This window comes from Cucurbita pepo, chromosome LG03 (genome assembly GCF_002806865.2).
Source record: "Cucurbita pepo subsp. pepo cultivar mu-cu-16 chromosome LG03, ASM280686v2, whole genome shotgun sequence".
Taxonomy (NCBI): domain Eukaryota; kingdom Viridiplantae; phylum Streptophyta; class Magnoliopsida; order Cucurbitales; family Cucurbitaceae; genus Cucurbita; species Cucurbita pepo.
Window position 1 is genome coordinate 5,640,456 of NC_036640.1, and position 23,005 is coordinate 5,663,460.

General features: G+C 36.1%; 4 protein-coding genes across 5 annotated transcripts in view; 2 read left to right on the forward strand and 2 right to left on the reverse strand.

Moving 5' to 3' along the window:
• LOC111791133 (sister chromatid cohesion 1 protein 3) overlaps positions 1-2,001 on the forward strand; it is a gene marked incomplete in the record, with an annotated part of 3,780 nt that extends 1,779 nt beyond the window's left edge. Inside the window, 6 exon segments of the mRNA XM_023672355.1 lie at positions 1-295; positions 616-661; positions 773-818; positions 992-1,127; positions 1,222-1,362; positions 1,504-2,001. Coding sequence (XP_023528123.1) covers positions 1-295; positions 616-661; positions 773-818; positions 992-1,127; positions 1,222-1,320 — 622 coding nt within the window.
• A 1,201-nt stretch (positions 2,002-3,202) lies between these two features.
• On the forward strand, positions 3,203-13,730 carry LOC111791598 (probable helicase MAGATAMA 3). 2 transcript variants are annotated; one of them, XM_023672990.1, is made up of 20 exons: positions 3,203-3,425; positions 3,513-3,666; positions 3,828-3,988; positions 4,217-4,423; positions 4,890-5,078; positions 5,281-5,316; positions 6,078-6,163; positions 6,262-6,312; positions 6,982-7,093; positions 7,164-7,269; positions 8,196-8,293; positions 8,975-9,079; positions 9,162-9,254; positions 10,662-10,715; positions 10,941-10,999; positions 11,086-11,170; positions 12,132-12,500; positions 12,753-12,875; positions 12,959-13,045; positions 13,190-13,730. In XM_023672990.1, the coding sequence occupies exons 1-20, from the start codon at positions 3,324-3,326 to the stop codon at positions 13,406-13,408; spliced, it is 2,496 nt and encodes an 831-aa protein (XP_023528758.1). In that variant the 5' UTR covers positions 3,203-3,323; the 3' UTR covers positions 13,409-13,730. The 2 variants fall into 2 exon arrangements, with proteins under 2 accessions (XP_023528758.1, XP_023528759.1); XM_023672991.1 differs by lacking the exon at positions 3,203-3,425 and having other exon boundaries at positions 3,581-3,666; positions 3,812-3,988.
• A 741-nt stretch (positions 13,731-14,471) lies between these two features.
• On the reverse strand, positions 14,472-16,788 carry LOC111789830 (thioredoxin-like protein Clot). Its single transcript, XM_023670533.1, has 2 exons — positions 16,556-16,788; positions 14,472-14,903 (listed from the first exon to the last, which is right to left on the reverse strand). The coding sequence occupies exons 1-2, from the start codon at positions 16,698-16,700 to the stop codon at positions 14,650-14,652; spliced, it is 399 nt and encodes a 132-aa protein (XP_023526301.1). The 5' UTR covers positions 16,701-16,788; the 3' UTR covers positions 14,472-14,649.
• Positions 16,789-18,084: 1,296 nt separating this feature from the next.
• LOC111791492 (O-fucosyltransferase 20-like) lies at positions 18,085-21,704 on the reverse strand. The gene is made up of 6 exons (XM_023672864.1): positions 20,848-21,704; positions 20,517-20,685; positions 19,634-19,723; positions 19,149-19,432; positions 18,805-19,063; positions 18,085-18,698 (listed from the first exon to the last, which is right to left on the reverse strand). The coding sequence occupies exons 1-6, from the start codon at positions 21,537-21,539 to the stop codon at positions 18,462-18,464; spliced, it is 1,731 nt and encodes a 576-aa protein (XP_023528632.1). The 5' UTR covers positions 21,540-21,704; the 3' UTR covers positions 18,085-18,461.
• Positions 21,705-23,005: the final 1,301 nt, after the last annotated feature.

The window sequence follows — 23,005 nt, forward strand, 5'->3', positions numbered from 1 at the left end:
CTCTCCTGGAGTGGAGATTGAACATCTCCGTGATGTTGAGGGCAATCGGGGGGACGATACCTTGGCAGATTTAATTGCTTCTCCAACAAGGTTCATGCCTTCTCCTAGGCCTTCTGAAGGCTTAGGTTCACCATCAGTAATGATTGGATCTACTGGAATGCTGTCAACACCTGGACAAGCATCAACTGAACCTTCAAGATCCATGTTTGAAACTCCCGGAACAATGGACGAGGGACTGGGTGCAGAAGATATTACACTCTCGGATATTCCGGAACAGAGAAGTCCTGCAGACGAGGTAGGTCTTTCTGTTAATACTATTGCTTCATATTCTTCAGTAAGTTACCACTAGAATTCGATCTTCATTCTTTTTATCAGCAGAAAAGAGGACAGTGCAAGCATGAGTTCAGTGCCCTAAAAAAACTTCACATATTACTGATTTTATTATCAAACGTGAATTCACATATTATGTTATATTACTGCCATAAAAAATGTTTGAGTTAAAGTAGTGTTGATTAAACCATTTAAAAATTTCTCTGAACATTTCTTCATTCTTCAATTCAGATGTGAAAATTGTAAGCGCAGTGAAGTTCTAACTTGTTGAGATATTTATTGTAGGATCTTTATTTCCTGGAAGCAGATAGCTCACCAGCTGGTAGATCAAGTAATGCTGTACTTCCTGTTATTATTCAGTTGTTTCCTTAGTTCTATCTCTTGGGTGCATTATATAACTTGGGATTCCTGTTTTGGTGTTGGGGGTAATGTGCTTCTACAGGGTCTCAGGGAACTCAAGGTGTCGACTCATTGTCCGTGAGAACGAGGTACTTTTCTATCAGTTGCTTTCCGACCCTTTTCATTAATCATAGTGTAATTTAGAAAAATAGTGAGGGAGGCCAAGAGCCACAAAATTGACCAAGTCTACAGAAAGTTGAATGTTTCGAGTACTCTAAATGGCTCGTTATAATTGTCCCTCTTTTACGTTTAATGTAAACAGGGCTGTAGGTCGGTATCTAAGGAGTCTTTCTCCTATAAAATCAATCTCAGATGACTCAACCCAAGAACTCTCTTTGAATGACATTCTAGAAGGAAAAAGAAGAAAGCTAAGCGCACGGATGTTCTACGAGACACTGGTAACTTTTTCAAAACTTTGGAAGATTATTTGCAACTCTCCCCCTTCCCCCACCACATATAGCTTAAAAGTTTGCTTTATTTTATTGACATTAGGTTTTGAAGAGCTATGGACTTATTGATGTACAACAAGATGAACCTTATGGGGACATCCGTTTGAAATTGACTCCAAAGCTTTCTATGGCTCAAATATAGCACTCACTATATATTTGGCTAAGGTGTGCATTGTATTTACTGGTAAGGATCTTACTGCGCCTCCCCTTTTTGTCAATTCTTCTTTTTTCTTCTCTCCATTGATCTGTTTGGTAAGGATCTTGCTGATCTTTAAGAGTGAAACCTTGTTTATGCTGCCTATGCTGAAGCTGAATCTTCATGTAGGTTAGGTTGCAGACGATGTCCGACCTCGAGGTAGTTCTTTATGTAAATTTTCCAAGTTGCAAGAGGCGGAAAGTGCATTTTGCTCATCAGTGTACCAACCAAATTTTGACCCGTGTAGATATGCATGGTTTAGTAGGAAGATGTGTAGTGCAATTATAGTAAGGCTAATCATCTCTATTTTGTAAATTATATCAGAATTAGTACATTTCCCACCTGTAGAATAAGTCTCTTGTTTCGATATGACTTTTTAAGTGCTTAAAAACACTTTTTTTTAAAGCATTGAGAAAGTCTATCCAAGTGGTTTTGTAGATTTTGCAAATTACAGTAAAGACCATGTAAGCTATAGTGAGGTAGCTCAAGTATTTACTACTTGTAGTGAGGATGGAAGATCAGCCTGTTCTACAAAACTTGTATGAACTTTGCCTAATTGTATGCATTCAGATGGGAGCATCTTGTGAGCTCCAAATGAAAATTGAATTGAACGTTCTTGATCGCTTATGATTACAGGGCACTGCCTGCCAAAGTTTTCACGCCATATGGGAAAAGAAGAATTAAAGTATTGCCCATGTAGCTATTATGTATTGGCTAAATATTGGTAGCCGCTCAATTCTCTATAATCTCTACAAGTGATTGTTGGAACCACTTTCATTGTTTTTAGATTCCAAGACCATTCAAGACAATCCCATCTAGGCTAAAATAGATGAATGTTGTTTAATTGTTCAATGGTCGATCTTGAGGATATAATGCTTTATTAATTGAGTTACGAGCAAGTTATCATAATAAGAATGAATTAAACATGGAATAAATTGTTCAAACATAATTTAACAACGAATATCAAGCACAAAGATTTGATTTATAGACTTTTTACTACGAGATTTTCTTATGTTCACATTGTAATTTTTTATATATAAATATTGGTTACAAAAGATTTTACGATCCGGCTCATATTTCAAGTATTTTAATTGATGGAGTTAATATAACACATGCAAAATCAATTTGGATCTTAGACACTCTTAGAACATCAATTATAATAAATAACATGTTCATAAGTATTAAAACTCAAGGTCTTTGAGTACGAACCTTGTGTTTGCGGTCAGTAGGAATCTTATTTTTCTCTAAAACTGGGTAGGAGCGAATTTCATCTGGCACCTCACGTCCCCAGCCATTCACCCAGTCTTACCCATGAAATGGGAGGCCTATTGAGTCGGTGAACTTGAGCCACTCTCACCTATGCAAATCTAAGCATAATTCCGAATAAACACGAGTTCATGGTTAGCTCAGGATTAAGATCGAGTTACCTAGATCATCGAATGAAAAGAAAATCAGTCTAAACGACATTATAAAGTAAGAGTGATTTTCTTCTGGGATGTTCTATGCAATAACATTTAAACCATTATTAATGTAGAAATTGTTAATTCTAAGGATAATACTATAAATATTCCTCCATTCACTTTTGAATGTCTTATCTTTGTTATTTAATCAGTATTTTCAAAATCTAACTTTTAGATTTGAAAAAAAAAAAATTTATGGGTAAAATTTTTAATTTTTAATAGTAAACAATAACAATTAAAAATATTTAAAATAAGTCATTATGAAACGAGCCGAAAATCGAACCCTCCGTCGGTTCACGGTTCGTGGTTTAGGCAAAAACCGGAAAAAACTGAACTGATAAACCAAATTCGGCGGCATATATTCTCCATCCTTCCTCCTTCCCTTCCCTCTCGTTAAACCCTTTCTGTTTAAATCCTTAAACCCTTCCCAAGTCGTCGATTCCTCAATGCCATTCCTTTTCTAGCTTCTCCTTTTGCAATCCAATTACAATGGCTGTAGATAAGGAGAAAGTAGCCGAAGAATCTGTTACCAGTCGTTTGTTCAAAATTATTCTCAGCTGGGACTATTTTCGGCTCCTCAAGGATTCCAAAGTTGGATTACTTATACTCAATTCTCCGCTGTTTATTTATGGTTTTTTATTTTGGCTTCGTTTTGTTTACTTTTGATCTTCTTAATAGCAAAAACGCAAGGATGATGGTGGTGCAGCGTCATTGGGTTTAAAGGAAGTGAAATCTTCATATAAAGATGTCGACGATTATATCTCTACTTTTGAGCCGCTTTTGTTGGAAGAAATCAAGGCTCAGATTATTCAGAGGAATGACGACGAAGATGGTATTTGTTTCCCTTATGCATTAGATTAGGTCGGAAAACTGTTGAATAAGGAATTGCAAAAAGAAGAATTATCCTTTTACGTTTTCTGGTTTGAGGTTGTATGATTTGTAATACTCCTCTGTATCACATTTTTTTTACATTTTAGCACTTGGGATTTGCAGCGGCGGATTGGAAGTTCAGGGCGATCATGGACTGCAGTGAAGTTAATGGATTTCACTTCCCAGAGATAGTGTATCTCAGAGACGAGGACATAAAAGATGAAGATGGCGAAAAGGCTGAATTCCTATCACCAAATGATCTTTTGCTTCTCTCCAAGGAGAAGGTGAATGGACAGAAAAAATTGAGTCTAATCTACACTGAGTTTGAAAAAAGAAACAGGGAAACTAAATGGGGGAATAGAACGAGCATATAGCTAGCTAACATTTGCAAATGATATCTTCATATTTAATTCTGTTCTGCACCTCCCTGGATGCTTGAATTTGTATGGCTATTAAAATTGGTTTGTAGGTTTTAGTTCTTTTTATGGTTGACATCCATGTATATAATGCAGTTTCAGGAAAATGCAAAACTACCCACCACATATGCCTTTGCATTAGTGGAAAGTCGCCAACATAGTAAACTCAGGCTTAGAATGTATTTGGCTGGAGAAGTCACACATAAAGGCGTAGAGGCAATTGTATCTTCTCCAAGGCTTCTGAAAGTGCGGTCTCATATTACTTCTTCCAGTAAAGATGGAATATATATTTACAGTCTAAAGGTAAAAGTTTCCCCTGATTGGTACTTTCTGAGTTTCTGCACGGAGTTTTTTTCCTTCTCGTTGCTAGTTTTTGTTGTTGATGGTTCCTGATGTTTCTAAATGTTCATGATATCTCTTTCTTATGCTTATAGTAACTATAATGGTTGGTGAAACTTGTATAGTTTTTCAAGGTCGGGCCCTCACCCAATATTCATCACTGAAATTTGTTTCTTGTAATTCTTGTAAAGCCCAAATTAATTTGTTGTACTATATACTATAATTTATTCTTGCCTTTTCTTTTATATTTTCTTAAAGAAAGTAGTTCGTAAAAAGAATTTCTGTGATTGTTTTAGTACCAAAGAGTTTCAATTCTTTAGTTACTTCCTCAATCTTAAGTTGTTTATTTGATTTATTAGTGTTGATACTGACAACGAAATAGTTCTCTTGGTTGTGGTTAGCTTTCTAAGCAAATTTGTTGATTTTGCAGATCTGCAGTTTATCGACTATCATTCGTGAATATATAGCATTGTGGTCTATTAGTTCTTTACCTTTTAGGGATATGATACTAGCAGCTGCTGATAAGAATACTGGTGAAGATCAAGCCTGGAAAATTTCCAGACCATTGCAGGATTATATGCGAGAAAATCTTAATGAATCTCAACAGGCAGCTGTACAGGTCAGTAAGTTGCAGTTTGATGAAGCCAAGTAGTAGTTCTGTGGCTGGTGTTTATTTTTCCCTACCATTGATGGTTTATTATTCTAAATTCATGACTCAATTCAAGTTCCTACCCCCCCTCCTGCTCTCTGATTTTTTTTAACCTTTAACAAGCTTCATTTATATCGTCTATTTTCTGAACATATATCATTCTTAATTGCAGGCTGGTCTGTCGCGTAAACCCTTTGTTCTCATACAGGTTCATCTTATTACATTTGCATTCCTTTTATCTATAAGTTTACCTACTAAGAAATGCTATTGACCTGTTGAAGTTTGTATCAGTTCTTTCTTTTATGGCGATTCATCTTTAGCTGAGATTGCCCTTGTTGTCTTAGAATTCAGTTTTACCAACTTCATAGAATCCCAAAATAAGGAAATAAAATTTATTAGATGCTTTTGGATTGGGGATGCTTTTAATTGGCAGTTTTTTTGGAGTGAACTCATTTACTTGTTAATGTTTTTTTTTTTTTNATGTAGAACTGTTATTTGAAACTAGCCCAACGAGTTCTCACCTCTTGTTTTTTCTCTATTGGACTTTATTCAATCCTTTCACAAATGTGTTTTTTTCTTCTGTAAGTGAATAATGCTTTATGTCTTATTCATTCGTTTCTTAACAAGAAAAATAATGAAGCTTTATTTCTATTTCTTTCACATAAAGAGAAATTGAAACACACATTTCTAGAACCTTTACTTCCATGCACAAGCAACTAAAGGCACCGATGTCTGATATCAAAACACCATGTTCATTTACTTGTTCTTTTCTTTGGTGGTTATAATTAATGACAGTCCATATCAAGTTCTTCAAACAAGGTCTCTTTTTTAGTCTTTTACATAGTTGAAATGTGACTCTTTGGTTCAGTATATTTGAGAAACATGTACAAGTTGCAGACTTGCAAAGTATTTGCATGACAATATTACTACTTTGAAAGTACTGAGTTCTGACTGTATTATTCCTTCTAGGGTCCTCCAGGAACAGGGAAGACACAGACCATCCTTGGGCTTCTTAGCGCTATTCTGCATGCCACACCAGCAAGGATGCACTCCAAGTAAAAGAAACAGAAAATTTTATCTTCCAACATTGCTCAGTCTTACAGTTTTCTAAATGCATCTTTGTTCTCTAATTAACGCCTTTTCTCCTGTGTAGGGTTGGTTTGATTGAAACAAGGCAGGGGTCAGAATTACCTGTGAGGGAAAAGTATGTCACGGTTATTACACCTCTTGTTCATCATCTGTGACTGTGTTCGAAGGATAGGGTAACTTTGTGGCGTCATTTGATGTACATATAGTTTCCTTTGAAGCCTATGTTTGTATTTGCAACTGTTAAGATTCCTCGGAGAAACTATGCATTTCTTTATGTAACCTGTTATGATTCTTAGTATGGATAGTGCGTTAGCATGCAGACACATGGACACTTGTTCACATATTGTGGCACAATAGATGCATATTAGATTCTAATTGTACAAAGTGAATTTGAGTCTGGACACTTTATATCAAGCACTTGTTAAGTATTATAATAAGGGTAGATATTAATATAGGATAAAGATAGTAGATTTTAGGAACGAAATACATCAAACTCATTCTAATAATATAATCCAATACAACTGTATTAGAATGTTATATAAAAAATGTATATATTAACAAATGTGTCTTTGGCATGTACATGTCTCAATTTCTAAGTTTCAAAAAATGAAGTATTACCATGTCCGTCTTGTTTTGTATTCGTGTCTTGTGGCCCTTATCCCAGCTTCTTAGTCCTGTTACTTCCAAAATCTATATAAAAATTATCTGATGCAGATAAATATGTTCTACTTTATGAAAATTAAGCTATCTGGTAAACTTTTTTTTTTTAAATATATTTTTGCAGATACGATCACTGGAACCAAGCATCACCATGGTTAAATGGTATAAATCCTAGGGACAATATAATGCCAGTAAATGGCGATGATGGTTTTTTCCCTACCTCAGGAAATGAACTGGTAAGCTGACGTATATACATTGAATCTATCTAACCCCAAGTCACGGATCCTTACTTTATTTCCCATGTAGAAACCAGAAGTAGTAAAGTCAAATCGTAAGTATCGGGTTCGAGTGCTTGTATGTGCCCCATCTAACTCTGCTCTTGATGAGATTGTTCTGCGCGTTCAAAACACTGGTAAAATTATATCCCTCCCACCCTCTCTCTTTTCCTTCTCTTCTTGTTCATTACCCAAGTGAACTGCATTCTAATTTGGATTTCATTGACTTGATTATTATGGGGAGTAATTATGAGGGAACTTTACTATTATGTGTCTATTGTGTTTGCATAGGCTAAGCAGGAAGCGATACATAAGTTGTTGTGTCTAGATCTATGGCCGACAATCATCCAATTGAATACTTTGGCTATAGTATGTTTGTAATAATATAACGGAAGCCTATTCTTTTGGGTAAGAAACATTGTCCATTATCCATTAACAAAAAGGAGTGAAGAAAGAAAGGGTAGACATAGAAATCCTTCCTAACCGAAGTTAAGGGGGACTAGGAACAAGCTCTGCTCTTGGCATTTGTCAACATAGACTGAGGTCATCATGTAGCTGTGTTTCAAGTTAATTGGAGATGTATAAAGAAAGAATATATATATATATATATATATATATATATATATATATATATCTTTTGTTCATCTACAATGCAAGTGAGCATGTATCAATATATGCATGTGTTCTATGGAACATAAATTCTATGCTATGCGTTCTATGGAACATAAATTCTATGCTATGCATTCTATGGAACATAAATTCTATGCTGGAAAATATTTGTAGTATGTTATCATTTAGAATCCACGCAGACAAGCTTTTTCTAGCACAAATATATTGTTACTGGCATGTACTCTTTGAAATATGTTGCTTTAATGTTGAATTGGATGTAATAACTGTGACCTCTGTTTCGTACATCTGATCTTATGAGCGTAACCATGATTCTTCTTATAGAGAGGCCACTTACTTGGTGTAATCCCTATACACAGTATTGGGTGCTTTGTTGTTGCAACCTAACATAATTTCTGTCTTTCCTCCCCTTTTCTGTATTTGTTGGCAAGTGTAGGTGTACGTGATGAAAATGATCATCCATATACTCCTAAAATTGTGCGCATTGGACTTAAACCCCATCCTTCCATAAAGGCGGTCTCCATGAAAGAACTTGTATGCATCTGAACATATTTAAAACTACATTGAACATGAAAGAACTTGCGCGCACACACACACACACTCACCCATTCACTCACTACTCACTACTCAAACACCCATAAACTGTGTTTTAGGTGCAACTTTTTAGAGCACACACAATGTAATAGCATCAAGACATAAGAAGAAAAAAGATTCAACTGGTGAAGACTACAAGAGGTTCATTGTGAAAATGTTGTGATAAAAATGATGCAAAAAGGTTGAAACTGATACCATTAAAATATGATCATAGAAACCACTGTCATCACAGAAAGTTGTATCCGATTATTCCTTGATCTTCAGAAATTGAGGAAAATCAGGAGAAGTTCTTGTCATGGTCAAATTGATTGCAACTTTCTGTTGGAATGTGTTTCTAGAATAAGATTTTGATGCTTATATCCAGTGTGTGAGGTTATGTAACTTACAAATTTTGCATACTTAATGATCTTGAAACATGTAAAACACATCATTGCCTGTATATAAGGATTTCTACATTCATGTTAGATGCATATACACCATTCCCAAAAGGTGGAACTAGCAAGATAAGAAGAGAGGAAAAAAGAGAATAATATTAATTTCTAACTAGGAGAAAGATAAGAGAAGAGGAAAAGAGGGAGCAATATTAATGATTATGTTGGTTGACATACGTTACCTTTACAGGTGGAACAGAAGAAAAACAATATGAATACGGGTAAAGATAAAAGTGGAGCTTCAGGGACAGATTTGGACAGTATCCGTTCTGCGATTCTGGATGAGAGTGTTATTGTATGTAATATTCTCCTTTCATTAAGCCTTTATGTGTAAGCTCACTACATCTTCCTCCCTCAGTTTTGTTAACTTTTGGCAGGTTTTCTCCACACTCAGTTTTAGTGGTTCTTCTCTGTTTAGTAAATGGAACCGGGGTTTTGATGTTGTTATAATAGACGAGGCTGCCCAAGCTGTAAGTGGTTTTAAATTTCCAGCGTTGCTTTAAGTCTAATTTTCATATTAGATATTGATATAAGATATTTCCAGATTGTTGTAGATAAATCGTTACCTCTTATTAAATCTCTTCTGGTAGGAAATTCTCTAACAATTCTTCCATTGGCGTTAATTGCAATTAGAAAGTCGCAGATATGAGTTGCCTCCAGACCGTGGGTTTGGATCAAATGTAACTCCTTTTTCGGGCAGTAGCATCCTTTCCTCAAATTGGTTCTCCATTTTCAACCCATTGACAAATTGGCTCTCAACACCCGTTCCATCATACCATTTAAAACCGCTTCCAATACTTCAAATTGACTCCAATATTATTTTCACTGTTCTAGTTTGTTGTTAAGCTGAAAACGTCTCATACAATTTTCGAAATGATTGTCATTGCAACTTAATACAGCTCCAATAAGATTTTTTCCTTCGACCCAACAAAATCAGGAAAAGATAGAGCCTCCTTACTTGGGCATGTTGCTTTCATGGAGGTCATATCCTCTTTCGAAAACTTTTTAGTTTCTAAGTACCTGTCAACTCAAAAACAACTGATAATCAGGCATCTACAAAGGAGAGAAGCTATTCCCATGAATGCTTTCCCCTTACCCTCCACCTTGGAATGGTGCCCCATTGGCTCCAATGATCACCTCATCTCTTCTATCATTTCACTACGCTTTCCATATCTTCTCCATACCCTGGTCCATCTCATCTTCTTTCTGCTTCAACCTTGTTCCGTTGCACTTTGAACACCAAAAGTTCTCTCATGCAATCCTGATTTCTTTTTTCACACCCTCAATGTAACTCTTCATTTTTGTCCTAGCTTTCATCTCCTGGAGGCCAATCTAATAAGAACCAAGTAGTAATTTCATTAAATATTAAGATAATGGTACACCTTGAGAAGAATTTCTGAACTATCTCTCTCTTCCAAAACATGGCTTAGAACTTTTATGTTGTTACTTCCTAAATTTTAAACACTGTCTCCCCTTGGTAGTTGAATGGCCCTGCATTATCCGCCCCCAATTAATTTCCCCTTTTTCCTATTCCTACATTTTCCCTTTCATCCCTATCAGCCCGCCTATCTGGTTTTCTGGAGCTCTCTCTAATAAGAATAATCTTCATTGCTGTAATGTTGGAATCAGATGTGGACTGGTTGAGAAGATATATATATATATATATATTATTTTTTCATGTTAATTCTCTTTGCTTGTTTCTCTCAAAACGGCCCTTAAGGGTATGAGTTGCTTATTTGATTGCTTTAGAGTATTGTATACTCAAATAAGTTTTCATAAACTCAGGTAAGAAATGTATTCTTTGAAACCTGATTTTTCTTGAACTATTAGTGTGACTGCTTTTTGCTTTCTTTCTTTTTGTGACTTGCCCGATACAGGTGGAATTGGCAACGCTTGTTCCTCTGGCTAATGGATGCAAACAAGTATTCCTGGTACATATGCGAAATTCTCTCTTTTGAATCTCTTTGATAGCCTCAGTACTACTATTAGGACTTCTGAACATATAGCTCTGGATATCTCTGAACACGGAAAGTGGATTGACAACTTGCGGATGAATCATTGAAACCTTAGCCATGTGGACCTCTGCACATACTTTCTTGAAGTTTAGCTTTTGTGTGACTCTGCAGTTTACATTACTTACTATTACTTTGTCATAGGTTGGTGATCCAGAGCAACTTCCAGCCACTGTAATTTCTACAACAGCTAAGAAGTTTGGGTAGAATATTTCTCTTAGTGGTCATGATATCTTCTTCATTCACCATATGGTAATCGCTATTGATTTGGGAACCAATCAATTTGCAGATATGACAAGAGTTTGTTCAAGAGATTTCAGACAGCTGGGTATCCTGTTACAATGTTGAAGATCCAATATAGAATGCATCCGGAGGTAAGATTGGAACTATCTGCAGAACTTTTAAATATCATCTGCTCTTTTTGTTCTCTTTCAATCAGAGTACTAACGAAACCAGCATGTGATGAATGTTAATGGAGGGAATAAAAAAGACCATTGATGGAATTTTGAAGCTGAGTACGATCTCATAAATAGTGGTTGTTACTCCAGATAAATGTAGAACAGAGAGAATGGGCAACTTTCTGTTAATTTCATCATTATTCAAAAAACTGCCGTTTGTCCAAGTATTTTTCGCAACAGGCAGAAAACTTTCCCTCTCTTACGTTTATAGACCCCTTTAGAAAAGTTTATGATTCTCTTTTGCGTATCAGCTTTTCAGAGTTGTATACTCGGTTATTCTTGCTCATCTTAACTTTGGATGGTTCCAGGTTGTTATCCTTTTATCTCATTGTTGGACCTTTGAATAACAGTGGTGGTCGTTGCTTATTCTATTCATCCATGACATTTATATGACAATAGAGTTGACAATAGTAAAATAAGATTGAAAATTTTCGTTGAAATTGTTCATTTGAAAGGGGTATTGTTCAAACACACTTTTAAAATGGAGCATACAGATTTTTTAGTCCACATCCAATCCAATTGTTATTATGAGACATGCACATTGTGAGGACTTCATTGATTTGATTTCTAATCTGATGGCCTTTATGTTCTTTACTAAATATGGGAGGGGAGAAAAAAGAAGCGATATTGAATTGAATCAATCTTTTTATCCAAGTTGTGCACCCCTCTTTAAAAGATTTTCTTAGTGGATTTGTAAAGAACCGCCTGCTTTCTCTCTCTCTCTCTTAAAATAACCTTGGTTCGATTGGACAGTAGTACAGTTTGCAGGACTCTCAACATCCCTCTGCCTATTTTTCCCTGTATTTGAACGAATTTCCTACTTTCAGTCCTATCAAAATTTGCTTTCCTCACCTTGATCTTTCTCCCTTTTCATCAGATCAGAAGCTTTCCATCCAAGGAGTTCTATGCAGAATCACTGGAGGATGCACCGGATGTCAAACTGCGGACAGCACGTGCATGGCATGCATACCACTGTTATGGTCCTTTCTGTTTCTTTGATTTACATGAAGGGAAAGAATCTCAGCCCCCAGGAAGTGGATCTTGGGTGAACGTTGATGAGGCTGAATTTGTCCTCCTCCTGTATCATAAATTGGTTATTTCATATCCAGAGTTGAAGTCAAATTCTCAGGTTGCAATCATATCACCCTATAGCCAACAAGTAAAACTTCTCCAAGAAAAATTTAAGGATACTTTTGGACTTGATCCTAGTGGCATAGTGGATATTACAAGTGTCGACGGTTGCCAGGTATTCCTTTATCTTCTCGAATTATTGTGTACATGTAAACTTTTTGGCTAATTGGACACGGGACAATGTGTGCTCGTGCACGGACTATAAATGCTTCTTCGAGAAACTCAAAAGGCTAGCTGCTAGAGCTAGGGAAATGAATGCATTGTGCCTAATGTTGTAACAAGTTTAGATTTTCTTTATGAATGTAGCCTTAGCTCACGTCATCATTCAACATTCTGCATGATGAGTAAAATAAATCTCCTTTTATAGGGACGCGAGAAGGACATTGCCATATTTTCTTGTGTCAGGGCAAGCGAGAATAGATCAATAGGATTTTTATCTGATTGTCGCCGAATGAACGTTGGTATCACTAGAGCAAGAGCTTCTATCCTGGTAAGATGGCACCACCTTAAGCAGATAATTTGTCCTTTAACACAACTCTTCACAGCTTTCTGAATTAAATATGCTAATTTCAGGTGGTAGGTTCTGCTTCAACATTGAAGAGAGATGAACACTGGAATAATTTGGTGGAAAGTGCTCGGAAGAGGGATTGTTTATATAAGGCAAGCCTTCCATTGCATATAGCTATTGTGATTACTGGTCAAGATTTTGGCCCGGCTTCCTTTATTTTAGTCTGAGTTGCATACATCTTGCTTTGGATGGTTCACAGTAAACAATTTTCAATCCGTCACCATTACGTTTTGCAGGTTTCAAAGCCATATACCTCATTTCTCAGTGACGAAAGTATTGAATCAATGCGAGTCGGAAGTGAATCTGCAGTTGGGCCAACAGGCGAGAGAGACGAGTCTGACGCAAATGCTCCTCCTGAACCCAATGCTGGAGATGCCGATCAAGCGCCGGCAGACGACAATGAGTTTGGAGATGGGGACGAAGACATGTATGAAGGCGGATTTGAAGAAGATTAAGGCCTTCAATTCAATTTTTGAATGTATCTGTTGGTGCCTTCAGGATAACTGATCCCCAGGCAGTGCGTAACAGATTGGAAGTTATTTATTTCCCACAATTGGGAAAATACAAATTATTTTACATCCACATTGATTTGTATACGTTTTAGGGGGAACCAATGGAAGTGTTCCAGGTGATGCGATGCAGAGGGAGTGGAACACTGTTTTGTTTACCGTAGGAGCGTGATCTGTAAAGATGTGTAGTTCTTATTTATTTATTGTTTCACTTGACATGTGACAGTGGAGGATTTTCCAAGTATATATGTTTAAACTAATTGAGATACGTGTTTTTTTTTTTAGTTTAACCATTGTGAGATTGAATTGGCAACTTTTGGAGGGTAGTTTATGTCCAAATTGATATGGGTTGCTATTATAAAAGGAAAAAGTTAATTGTCACGTCTAAAGGTTAATGAAAGAGTTAGTGTATTCTTTCTTTTAAGTATGTTGTTTCTCACTAAATACTTAGAAGGAAACGTTGTGATGACCTGGAGCTGCCATTGGCTTGCTAGCTGATGCTAGATTTTGAGCCTCCAAGCCCGCTCTAGCTAAAAAGAAAAAAGAATTTCTATATCAATTAGAGGAATACACCCTCTCGGTAGCTATCCACGGTTATTCATCTTTACAACATTTGAATTTTTGTAATTCAAGGAAAGAATGGAGATAGTTTTAATTTTGAAAAAACAATTAATCTTCAATTAATCTACAAAGAGATGAATTGACATCCAAAAATAATATTATTTTCTTGTTAACAATTGGTAACAACAAATGCATTTTGAGAAAATTCATTGAATAGTAAATAGAGGGTACTTGAGTTTAGAAGCATAATAATTAAAACTTAACTCAAAAGTTTAAAATTATTAAAAAAAAATGGAGAATGTTAAGAAATGGCCCCTATAAAAGCTATAAGAAATCATTACTATTAGAAACTTAGGAGAGATGAATGCAAAAAGGACACATTTTTTCTGGTTTCCAGAAAAAAAAAATGTCAAATTTTTAATGGAGATCTATACGAAGAAACCCAAAGTGTTCTTCCATTTTCAGCGGAATAGTAAACTGATATACTGATTGAACTCTCAGGAAGCTTTATTTATGGGATAGTTCTATAACTGAGGTATCACATATAAGTTCCTCAGGAATGTAGTGCATATTAAGTTGGAAAAGGTGCTTCCCACGATGTGTTATGGAGCAGACACTAACAATGGTTAATTGGCAATAAGGGCATCAATTTTCTTCTCCACATGAGCTTCATGGTCTTCAAGGCGACCACTGATTTTATCATTCGCCTCCCATCGGACCAGCGTTGGAACTCCAGTAAGCTTGAACCTAGAATCCACTCTCCATGGATGCCTGGGATTCCTCCATGTTGGTCTATCTCCAACATAGGCTCTCAGAAGTGCGATATCCTCCGATGCTGCTTCCAGTTTTTTGTAGATTACTGGTTCAGCTCTCACACAGTCTGACACAAAAACCAAACAGTCAAGATCAATTAATGATTGCATCCTGTTTCTACAGCAAACAGGTGGAAAATTCAAACCTATTGACCAATTGAGTTGCTCTTGTACTTGCTAATACTAATACAATACATCTAATAATTCTTATTGATTGGAGGTAAGTAGACTCAAATGGTGGAAGAAAGAATTATCTCTATCCTTGTGAGATCCCACATCGATTGGAAGGGCGAACGAAACATTATTTATAAGAGTGTGAAAACTTCTTTCTAGCAAATGCATGTTTAAAAAACCTTGAGGGGAAGGGGAAGGGGAAACTCGAAAGGGAAAGCCCAAAGAGGACAAAATCAGCTAGCGGTGGGTTTGGACTGTTACAAATGGTATCAGAGCCAGACATTGGGCGGTGTGCCAGCAAAGACGCTGAGCCCCGAATGAGGGTGGACACTGGTGGTGTGCCAGCGAGAACATTGGTCCCTGAAGGGGAGTGAATTGTGAGATCTCCATTGATTGAAGAGGGGAACGAGTGCCAGCGAGGACGCTGAGTCCCGAAAGGGGATAGATTGTGAGATCCCACATCGGTTGCAAAGGGGAACGAAGCATTAAACCCAAAGAGGGCAATAATTGCTAGCAGTGGGCTTAGGTTGTTAGAGGACAACATTTGCTAGCGATGAGCTTGGGCTATTACAATCCTAGTCCAGCATTTCGTAGATAATGGAGAAAACTACTTAAATGGAAAATGTACGTTCCTTCTTTATTGTCCATGATTTTTCTACAGTGACAATGATACACCAAAAATTACCTATTGGACATAATTGAAAATTTAATGATTTAGGAAACACTTAATTTTATGCATAGTATTTGTTAACTTTAACATATGATGAATTTGTAAGGGATCCATTTGGCACAAAATAGAAGCTACATAATCCAAATTCAGCAATGTATCAAATACTATCGTGATGTTTCCATCTAGACATTGCATCGAACATGTAAAGCTCAAAGTGGGAACTAGGAATGATCCAAGAAATCCCACACTGCAAAAAGTTCATGCTCTTGGAGACCATCCTTAAACCAAAATGTAAGCAAACTTGAAAAAGAAATTCCTAGTTTAGTCATGAATACAGAATCACAAGAGACCTCCAAATTTTGATTCTCAGTGTCAGCTCCATGATATAGAATCTCGTAGTCAAATACAGAAACCCATTTGTGCAGATAATTTCTTCAGTTAACTAATTCCTTCAAGTGTTTTTCATTGCATGCAAAGGAAAATCTAATTTCATAGATAGAGTATGCGATAAATGACATAAAATGGACACATACTTGAACCTTGTCTCTCCTGTAGCACATGGTGTGTGTGTGTGTGTGTGCATAGATATCGTTATCCCCCTCCAATTGATTAGGAAAACTCGAGGACTTCAAACACATGTTACAATTATTTTACTCGGAAGGCAAAACGCAAGCAATCAAAATCGAGAAGCAACGACAGAACCAGGATTAGAACAAATTCCCAATTTAAAAAAACAGCAATGGCGTAACGTTCACGATTATCATCTTCCTTTGGAGATCGGTAATCACAGCATCCACAAAAAAATGAAAAAAAAAATCTTCAGAAGTATCAGAAAAAGCGGGGAAAAAACAAAGAAGTAGAAGAGAATTGGTGTACCAGGACACCAGCTGAGAGAGGTGGAGGGGTCTTTGTCGGCCAAGAAGAGGATGAAATTAGCTTTGTTGTTCGGCAGTTCCGATCGGAATTTGTCGAATACAGCATTGAAGTCGGAGACGGTGGCGTCCTGTAGCTTCAGCGGCATTTTTGAAGAATCACTGTTGAAAGAACGAAAGTGAAATTGCAGTGTGTGAATTTGGGCGAAATGCCCTATGAGATAAATTGTCAGCTGTCAGCGCAAAAATCGGAAATATAATTTCTTTTTTCTTTTTTTCTTTATAAATAATCTACCAATTACCATATTTGCTGTATTTTTAAGCTAAATTAATTAAAATATTTTCAAATTTTTAAAATTTCAATAATAATCTTTAAATTAAAAAACATTTTTTTGGTTAAAAAAATGAGAAATAGTACATGGATGACAATTGTCCAAGGCTTATTTTTTAAATAACAAGATGACAAAATTATACATTTATGCATTTAATTTTTACCATTAATGTTTTTAAACTTTGACTTCAATTTTTCATTAAAATTTTTCATTTTATGTTTTTAAAGATGTTTTTTTTAGATCCAACTCAATTATTTGTGTTGGACGATGAAGGTCCGAGTCCACTAATTTAGGGAATGATCATGGATTTATAATCAAATAATACTCTCTCTATTGTTACGAGACATTTTGGGAAACACTGGTGAAGCCCAAAACAAAGTCATAAGAGCCTATATTCAATTTTAAGAATTAAAATCAATATTATAATTTACGAGTATTTTTGACAATATAACATTTTTTTTTATAAAAAGTGGTGGACTAGAGGAAGCGACAATGTCGGCTTGAATACCGCAAACATTGCTGAGAATCTAATGCCCCTAAAGTGTAAGGGTTCTTCTACAAGGTTCGTCCACGGAGGGTCAGCCAGGACCTAAGATCAGGCCAAAAGGCGTATTTGATGGACAATTGGTGAATATTCAAGTACTACCTCTTATTGATCCCTGTGAATATTCAAGTACTACCTCTTATTGGTCCTGAGGGACGGAGAAGGCTAAGTTAGTTGAATCAGCTAACCGGCGAATATTCAAGTACTACCTCTTATTGGTCCCTATGAATATTCAAGTACTACCTCTTATTGGTCTTGAGGGACGGAGAAGGCTAAGTTAGCCGAAAGATGGTTATCAGCTAACCGGCGAATATTCAAGTACTACCTCTTATTGGTCTTGAGGGACGGTGAAGGCTAAGTTAGCCGAAAGATGGTTATCAGCTAACCGGTGAATATTCAAGTACTACCTCTTATTGGTCTTGAGGGACGGAAAAGGCTAAGTTAGCCAAAAGATGGTTATCAACTAACCTGCCCTTCATTTTCGAAAAGGAGTAGAGAAAATAACTCGAGTCAATATTCTTTATTATAATAAAATAAACGTAAGTTGAGATCGGAGACATTTAAGCATTAAGTTAAATATATAATAAAGTGTTTACATCATATCATATAAGTTTGGATGTATTAAAAACAAAATATAAATTTAAGTCTAATAGCTAATTGATTTTAAAAAGTATTGACGAAGTGTTATTACAATAACGAATCATTTCATACAACAAAAATTGGTGTTTACAATGAAAATAACTTATTCTGTAAAGAATCAAAGAATTATACAGTGTTATGCTATTCCTTCTACTTCTCTTATAATATACCCATCTTTCTCTCACTCATTTACATATAATCTGGCCTGCATTCTTCGGTTCACAACTGCATATTTTATCTCATTGCTGCCTGCACCAAAATCTTCTTCCTCCGGTACTTTGTTGCCCCGAGACGACGCCAACGATCAACCCGGGATTTCCGAGGCTTTGTGGACTTAAACTCTGGTTGCTCGAGGCTTTTGCTATGTCGGTAGTACCAGCGATGAGCTGTTTGACTTATTTGGTATGAGCATCAGAGCTGCTGTTGCACATACATTCAGGAATAGGGTACTTGGTAACATCTCGGCCGACTTTGCTCGTTCGAAGTTCGGGCTGTCCAAGGGAGTCCTGATGCAGCACCTTGATGATCTTGTTAAACTCTGCTTCAGGGAGTGAGGAATCCAAGAAGAAGGGAAGCATGTGCCTTTTGTTTGGTGTTATGTACTTCTTGTGCCCAGCGTAAGCCCTGTGTCCCTGTAATAGAACGAACAACCGACTCGTTATGATCTTATGATCGAACTCGAGAAGCAAGTGTTTTCACACGACACCAGTGAACTAGTAGTAGAAGAAGAATCTGTACCTGAATGGCATGGCCCATATTTCCTCCGTGAGAAGGCATGAAAACATCGCTGCTCTCACAAACAATATAGTCAATAGCAGCCATAAACGAAGCTTTTTTCGTAAAAGGTTCGAGTTCGCTCGCCAAAGCAAGATCTTCCTTGTTGTAAAAGTTTGGGAACTCCCTTATTAATGGTTGCAGGGCTTCTTTTCCTCCTAGCGGTTGCCCTCCGGCCCAATATATTCTCGTATCCCCCGGTGCGCCGAGCGCTTTCAGTAACCTGAGTACGTTGAGAGATTTAGTCAAGCAGAACCTAAAACAGTAAATGATCAACAATGACAAGCGCATGGTTAAGATATCTTTACCTCATAACCTCATAGGCATTCAGGGGACAAAGGCCTGCAAGTTTTCTATCATGGTAGCTCATGTTTGATCTGGCAGTTAAGAGTTCGGGTCTTCGTATTCTTTCGTTGTTTATCATCTCATCATATTCCGGGCTCAACCCAGGTAGACAACCGGTTCTCACCCATACATCCTTCTCCATTCGTAAATGAAGAGCGAGGTACGGTCCTTTGCTTCGCATTCTCTCCGTAAGCTTGTTACCGAATTCCACAATTGGTGGAGCGAACCTCAAAGCATGAAAAGCAACCTAAAGCACAAACAGGAAAAAGAACAACAATTAACACTGATATCCCCTCATTTCATCAGCATTATTATGGCAAAATTACTTCTGAAGCAGCCACGATAAAAACTCGATATGTTTTTGTCTAACTCGACTGAGTCTAAGCGACAAACAACTAATCAAGAGATCAAAAAGAGTTGTTTACAAGAAGAAAAAAACCTATAATACCTTGCATCTGAGCTTTTGAAGATCAGAAGGAAGATCCTTAGAAAGCCTCGAGTCCAAGCCACGCAGCAGCAGTACCCCTTCTCGTCTTAGCTGTGAAATTCAACACACGTACCTTAATATCGTCAAGTTACTAACCAAAATGTTTTGCAGTGACAAAGAACATAAAAACTCTGTCAAAAAACATAACGACAGCTAGATGACACAAAAGCTTTAGTTGGTAATATGTAGCTGTTTGGTCAACCTTAAAAGGCAGGGCATATATGTTGTGTATGAATCTAGACAGACAGACTTACACTTGTAGTTCAAATTATGCACGAAACCAACTGCTCTAGTAATTATTCATCGTAAAATCAAATTAACATCCACGCCCACACGTAAAAAGAGTAAATATATTTTTGTAACAACCCAAGCCCACCGCTAGCAGATATTGTCCTATTTAGGCTTTCCCTCGAAGCTTTTTTTTTTTAAAACGCTAGAAAGATGTTTCCACACCCTTATAAAGAATGTTTCGTTCTCCTTCCCAACCGATGTGTGTCTCACAATTTAAGCTTTCGGGTTTAGTAGTGAGAAACGAAACTTCAATCCAATATCCATGCACTATGGCAACACGAATGGTCTCAAAAACTCTACTACAAACATTAGAATGAGTTACTATTTAGTTCAAATGTATTGTGTGACACATTCAAAAGCAATTTTCAAAGATGCTTTGTGATGAAAAAGAGTAAATTATACGGTAAGGATATAATGAAAACTAGCAGAACAGTTATCAACAGATTCTTTTCCTATCATTCAAGAAGGCAGCCATTTTTTTTAGCAGTGAGCTTCAAAGAGAAGCCATGGCAGCTAGAAGAACAAACACCAAAATTCCTTTGATTATCCTAACCTTCCTGAGGTAACGCGACCGAATCCAACTGGGTGAGACGTGATGTGGAGTCGATTTTTCCTCCACGGGACGAGTCATCAGATGTGTCGATGGCAGCGATGAAACTATATGAACATCATCTGCCAGGACATTCTTGAAATGCTCCAAATCAAATATATCAGAAAACTCACTGCAACCATCAAACATAAGCACACAAACAAACTTAGCAACTGATATATGAGAAAACACAGAATCTATTCCAGTTCTTATGAATCAAATACTTCATCAAACAAATAGACAAAAAATGGATATCTACTTCAAATCAATATATATATCAATCGTGTTCATATACCTTTCATCTCCCCAGATGACGTTCACTTGAAAGATTGGAACAACCAGAGCAGCCCCGAGGATTCTAGCAATCACAACAGCATCAACGATCTGATTTCTCTGTTGATTCATCCCACCAGAAACTACCACCATCAGATACTTAGTCCTCTCACTAATAACTCCAGTGGTTGTTCTTTTATATTCTTGGCTGAAATCCAAACACGGTTTGTAGCCCAATCCATCAGGCTGCTTCCAGAACTCCTGCTGTTCATTTCCATCTCCAAAACCCTCATCAGACTTCAAAACCCCATTTGAAATCGGCCGAAGCGATTGGATAGAATCGTTCATACTCTCATCCTTCAGAGCATTTTCTCTTTCTCGATCGATTGCACCCGACTTCAAAACCCTATTAGAGACCAAACCCTGCGATTGCGATTGCGACATGAAGCAAGGGTACGAAACATAAGCGATTAAAGGATCGAGATTCAAAGTAAGCTTAAGCATCCCCAAAAAACCAAAGAGAAAAATAGCCAGAAGCCAAAGCTTCTTGGAGGCTCTGTAAGTGAAAAGACTGAGATACTTGTCGTAATGTTTAGAAGATTTCTTCGGCGAATCAAGAAGAGATTGAAGAGAAGAAGAAGACAAAGAGTTTATGATTTGAGATGGAACCGAAATGTAACATTGCTTCTTGGAATTACTGTTCTTCTTCGCCATTGACAAGCCAGAGATCAAACTCACAAGCTCTAACACGAAATCACTTCCTCTATCAGATTATGAATCTCATTAGAAGAAGAAAAGCAAGCGGCGGGAAGAAGAGAAGGAATTTTCCTGATTATGATTACGCGTTGCTGACCAAAATCAGCGGCCTTGTTTTGAAAGGAAGCTTGGAGCTCTTTATATTGGCTTAAATTTTTAATTATTATTAAATTCTAAAAAGAAAATTAATCATAATTATAATTCCTTAAGTAAGATTAAATAGAATAATACCCATTTATTTATGAAATGACAACTATACCCCTATGCTTATTTTAACTGTTAAATATTTCTGAGACGTGTGAAGTTCTGAAACGACAATTATGACTATTTATTGCCTGAATTTTTTTTAGGTTCGGTAATTATTATTTTAAATTTCAAATGTCCCATCAATTTTTAAATATTATTTTTACATATTAAATATATATATATATAGCATGAAATAAAATTTATAATTAAAAAGTTGTTAATTTTAAGCCTATAAACCTTAATTACTTGTACAAAAAAAAAAGGAATAAATAAATAAATTTGGGTGTGTGACAGTACACCATGTTCAAATTTTGACTAAGATGAAATTTTTATGTATATTTAAATGTGATTGATACTTTATATTATAATTTTTTATAATATTTATCGTTTAATTTAATTTAAATAAAGATATCGGTTAAATTATACCTAAATTAATGTTTTTTTTTAACGTATATTAGTATTTTAATTCTAAAATTTGTATGATAATATTTTTTTATATAAAAAAAAAAATAATGCTCATATATTTATTATTTAAATGAATGGGTGTAAATACTTTCAATGAATTTCAATGCAACTACATGCCCAACTATATTTTCAACTATGAAAATGTTTTGAAATTCTTTTAAAAAATTTAAAAATTAAATAAAAAATTTAAAAGTTTAAATATATTTTCGAAACAATATTTAAAAAAAGAAAAAAAAAAAAAAAAAAAAAAANTGATTATGCTGCCGTTATTCCAAGACAGGCTGTTGTTTCCCTGTCCTAATATGCCACTCTCATCCAATCAAAATACCCCGTCCTCAATTATTTTCCACCAACAATTTCATTTCCCTGCCAGCTGGCTTCCATTTTCTCTCCACGCTGGCATCCCTTGCCACGTGGGTTTCCATTATGGACCCATCCCCATCAGCAACACCCATTTTTCATAAAACTTTCATATTTCTTTTCTTTCAACTTATTTTCTTTTATATGCTAATAATAAGAATAACAACTAAAAAATAATTAATATGAAAAACTTATATAAATTTTTTTAATTATAATACTTGAAAAATAAAATTTATTTATTGACGATGAACGAGTAGCTATAAAATGTAGCGGACGAATTAATGAATATTATGACAATTTGGATAAATGTCAAAGTCAATCTTCATCGACATAAAACGAAATAAATTGAATAA

Bases quoted from the DNA above. Each gene is read 5' to 3' on its own strand.
- LOC111791598 (XM_023672990.1), top strand. From the start codon at position 3,324: ATGGCTGTAGATAAGGAGAAAGTAGCCGAAGAATCTGTTACCAGTCGT. The intron at 3,426-3,512 runs GTTGGATTACTT...TCTTCTTAATAG, and splicing joins GGCTCCTCAAGGATTCCAAA to CAAAAACGCAAGGATGATGG. The intron at 12,876-12,958 runs GTAAGATGGCAC...TGCTAATTTCAG, and splicing joins GAGCAAGAGCTTCTATCCTG to GTGGTAGGTTCTGCTTCAAC.
- LOC111789830 (XM_023670533.1), bottom strand. From the start codon at position 16,700: ATGCCGCTGAAGCTACAGGACGCCACCGTCTCCGACTTCAATGCTGTA. The intron at 14,904-16,555 runs GTACACCAATTC...TTTTTGTGTCAG, and splicing joins CTCTCTCAGCTGGTGTCCTG to ACTGTGTGAGAGCTGAACCA.
- LOC111791492 (XM_023672864.1), bottom strand. From the start codon at position 21,539: ATGGCGAAGAAGAACAGTAATTCCAAGAAGCAATGTTACATTTCGGTT. The intron at 20,686-20,847 runs GTATATGAACAC...TGATGGTTGCAG, and splicing joins GTCATCTGGGGAGATGAAAG to TGAGTTTTCTGATATATTTG. The intron at 18,699-18,804 runs GTACAGATTCTT...GTTCTATTACAG, and splicing joins ATATGGGCCATGCCATTCAG to GGACACAGGGCTTACGCTGG.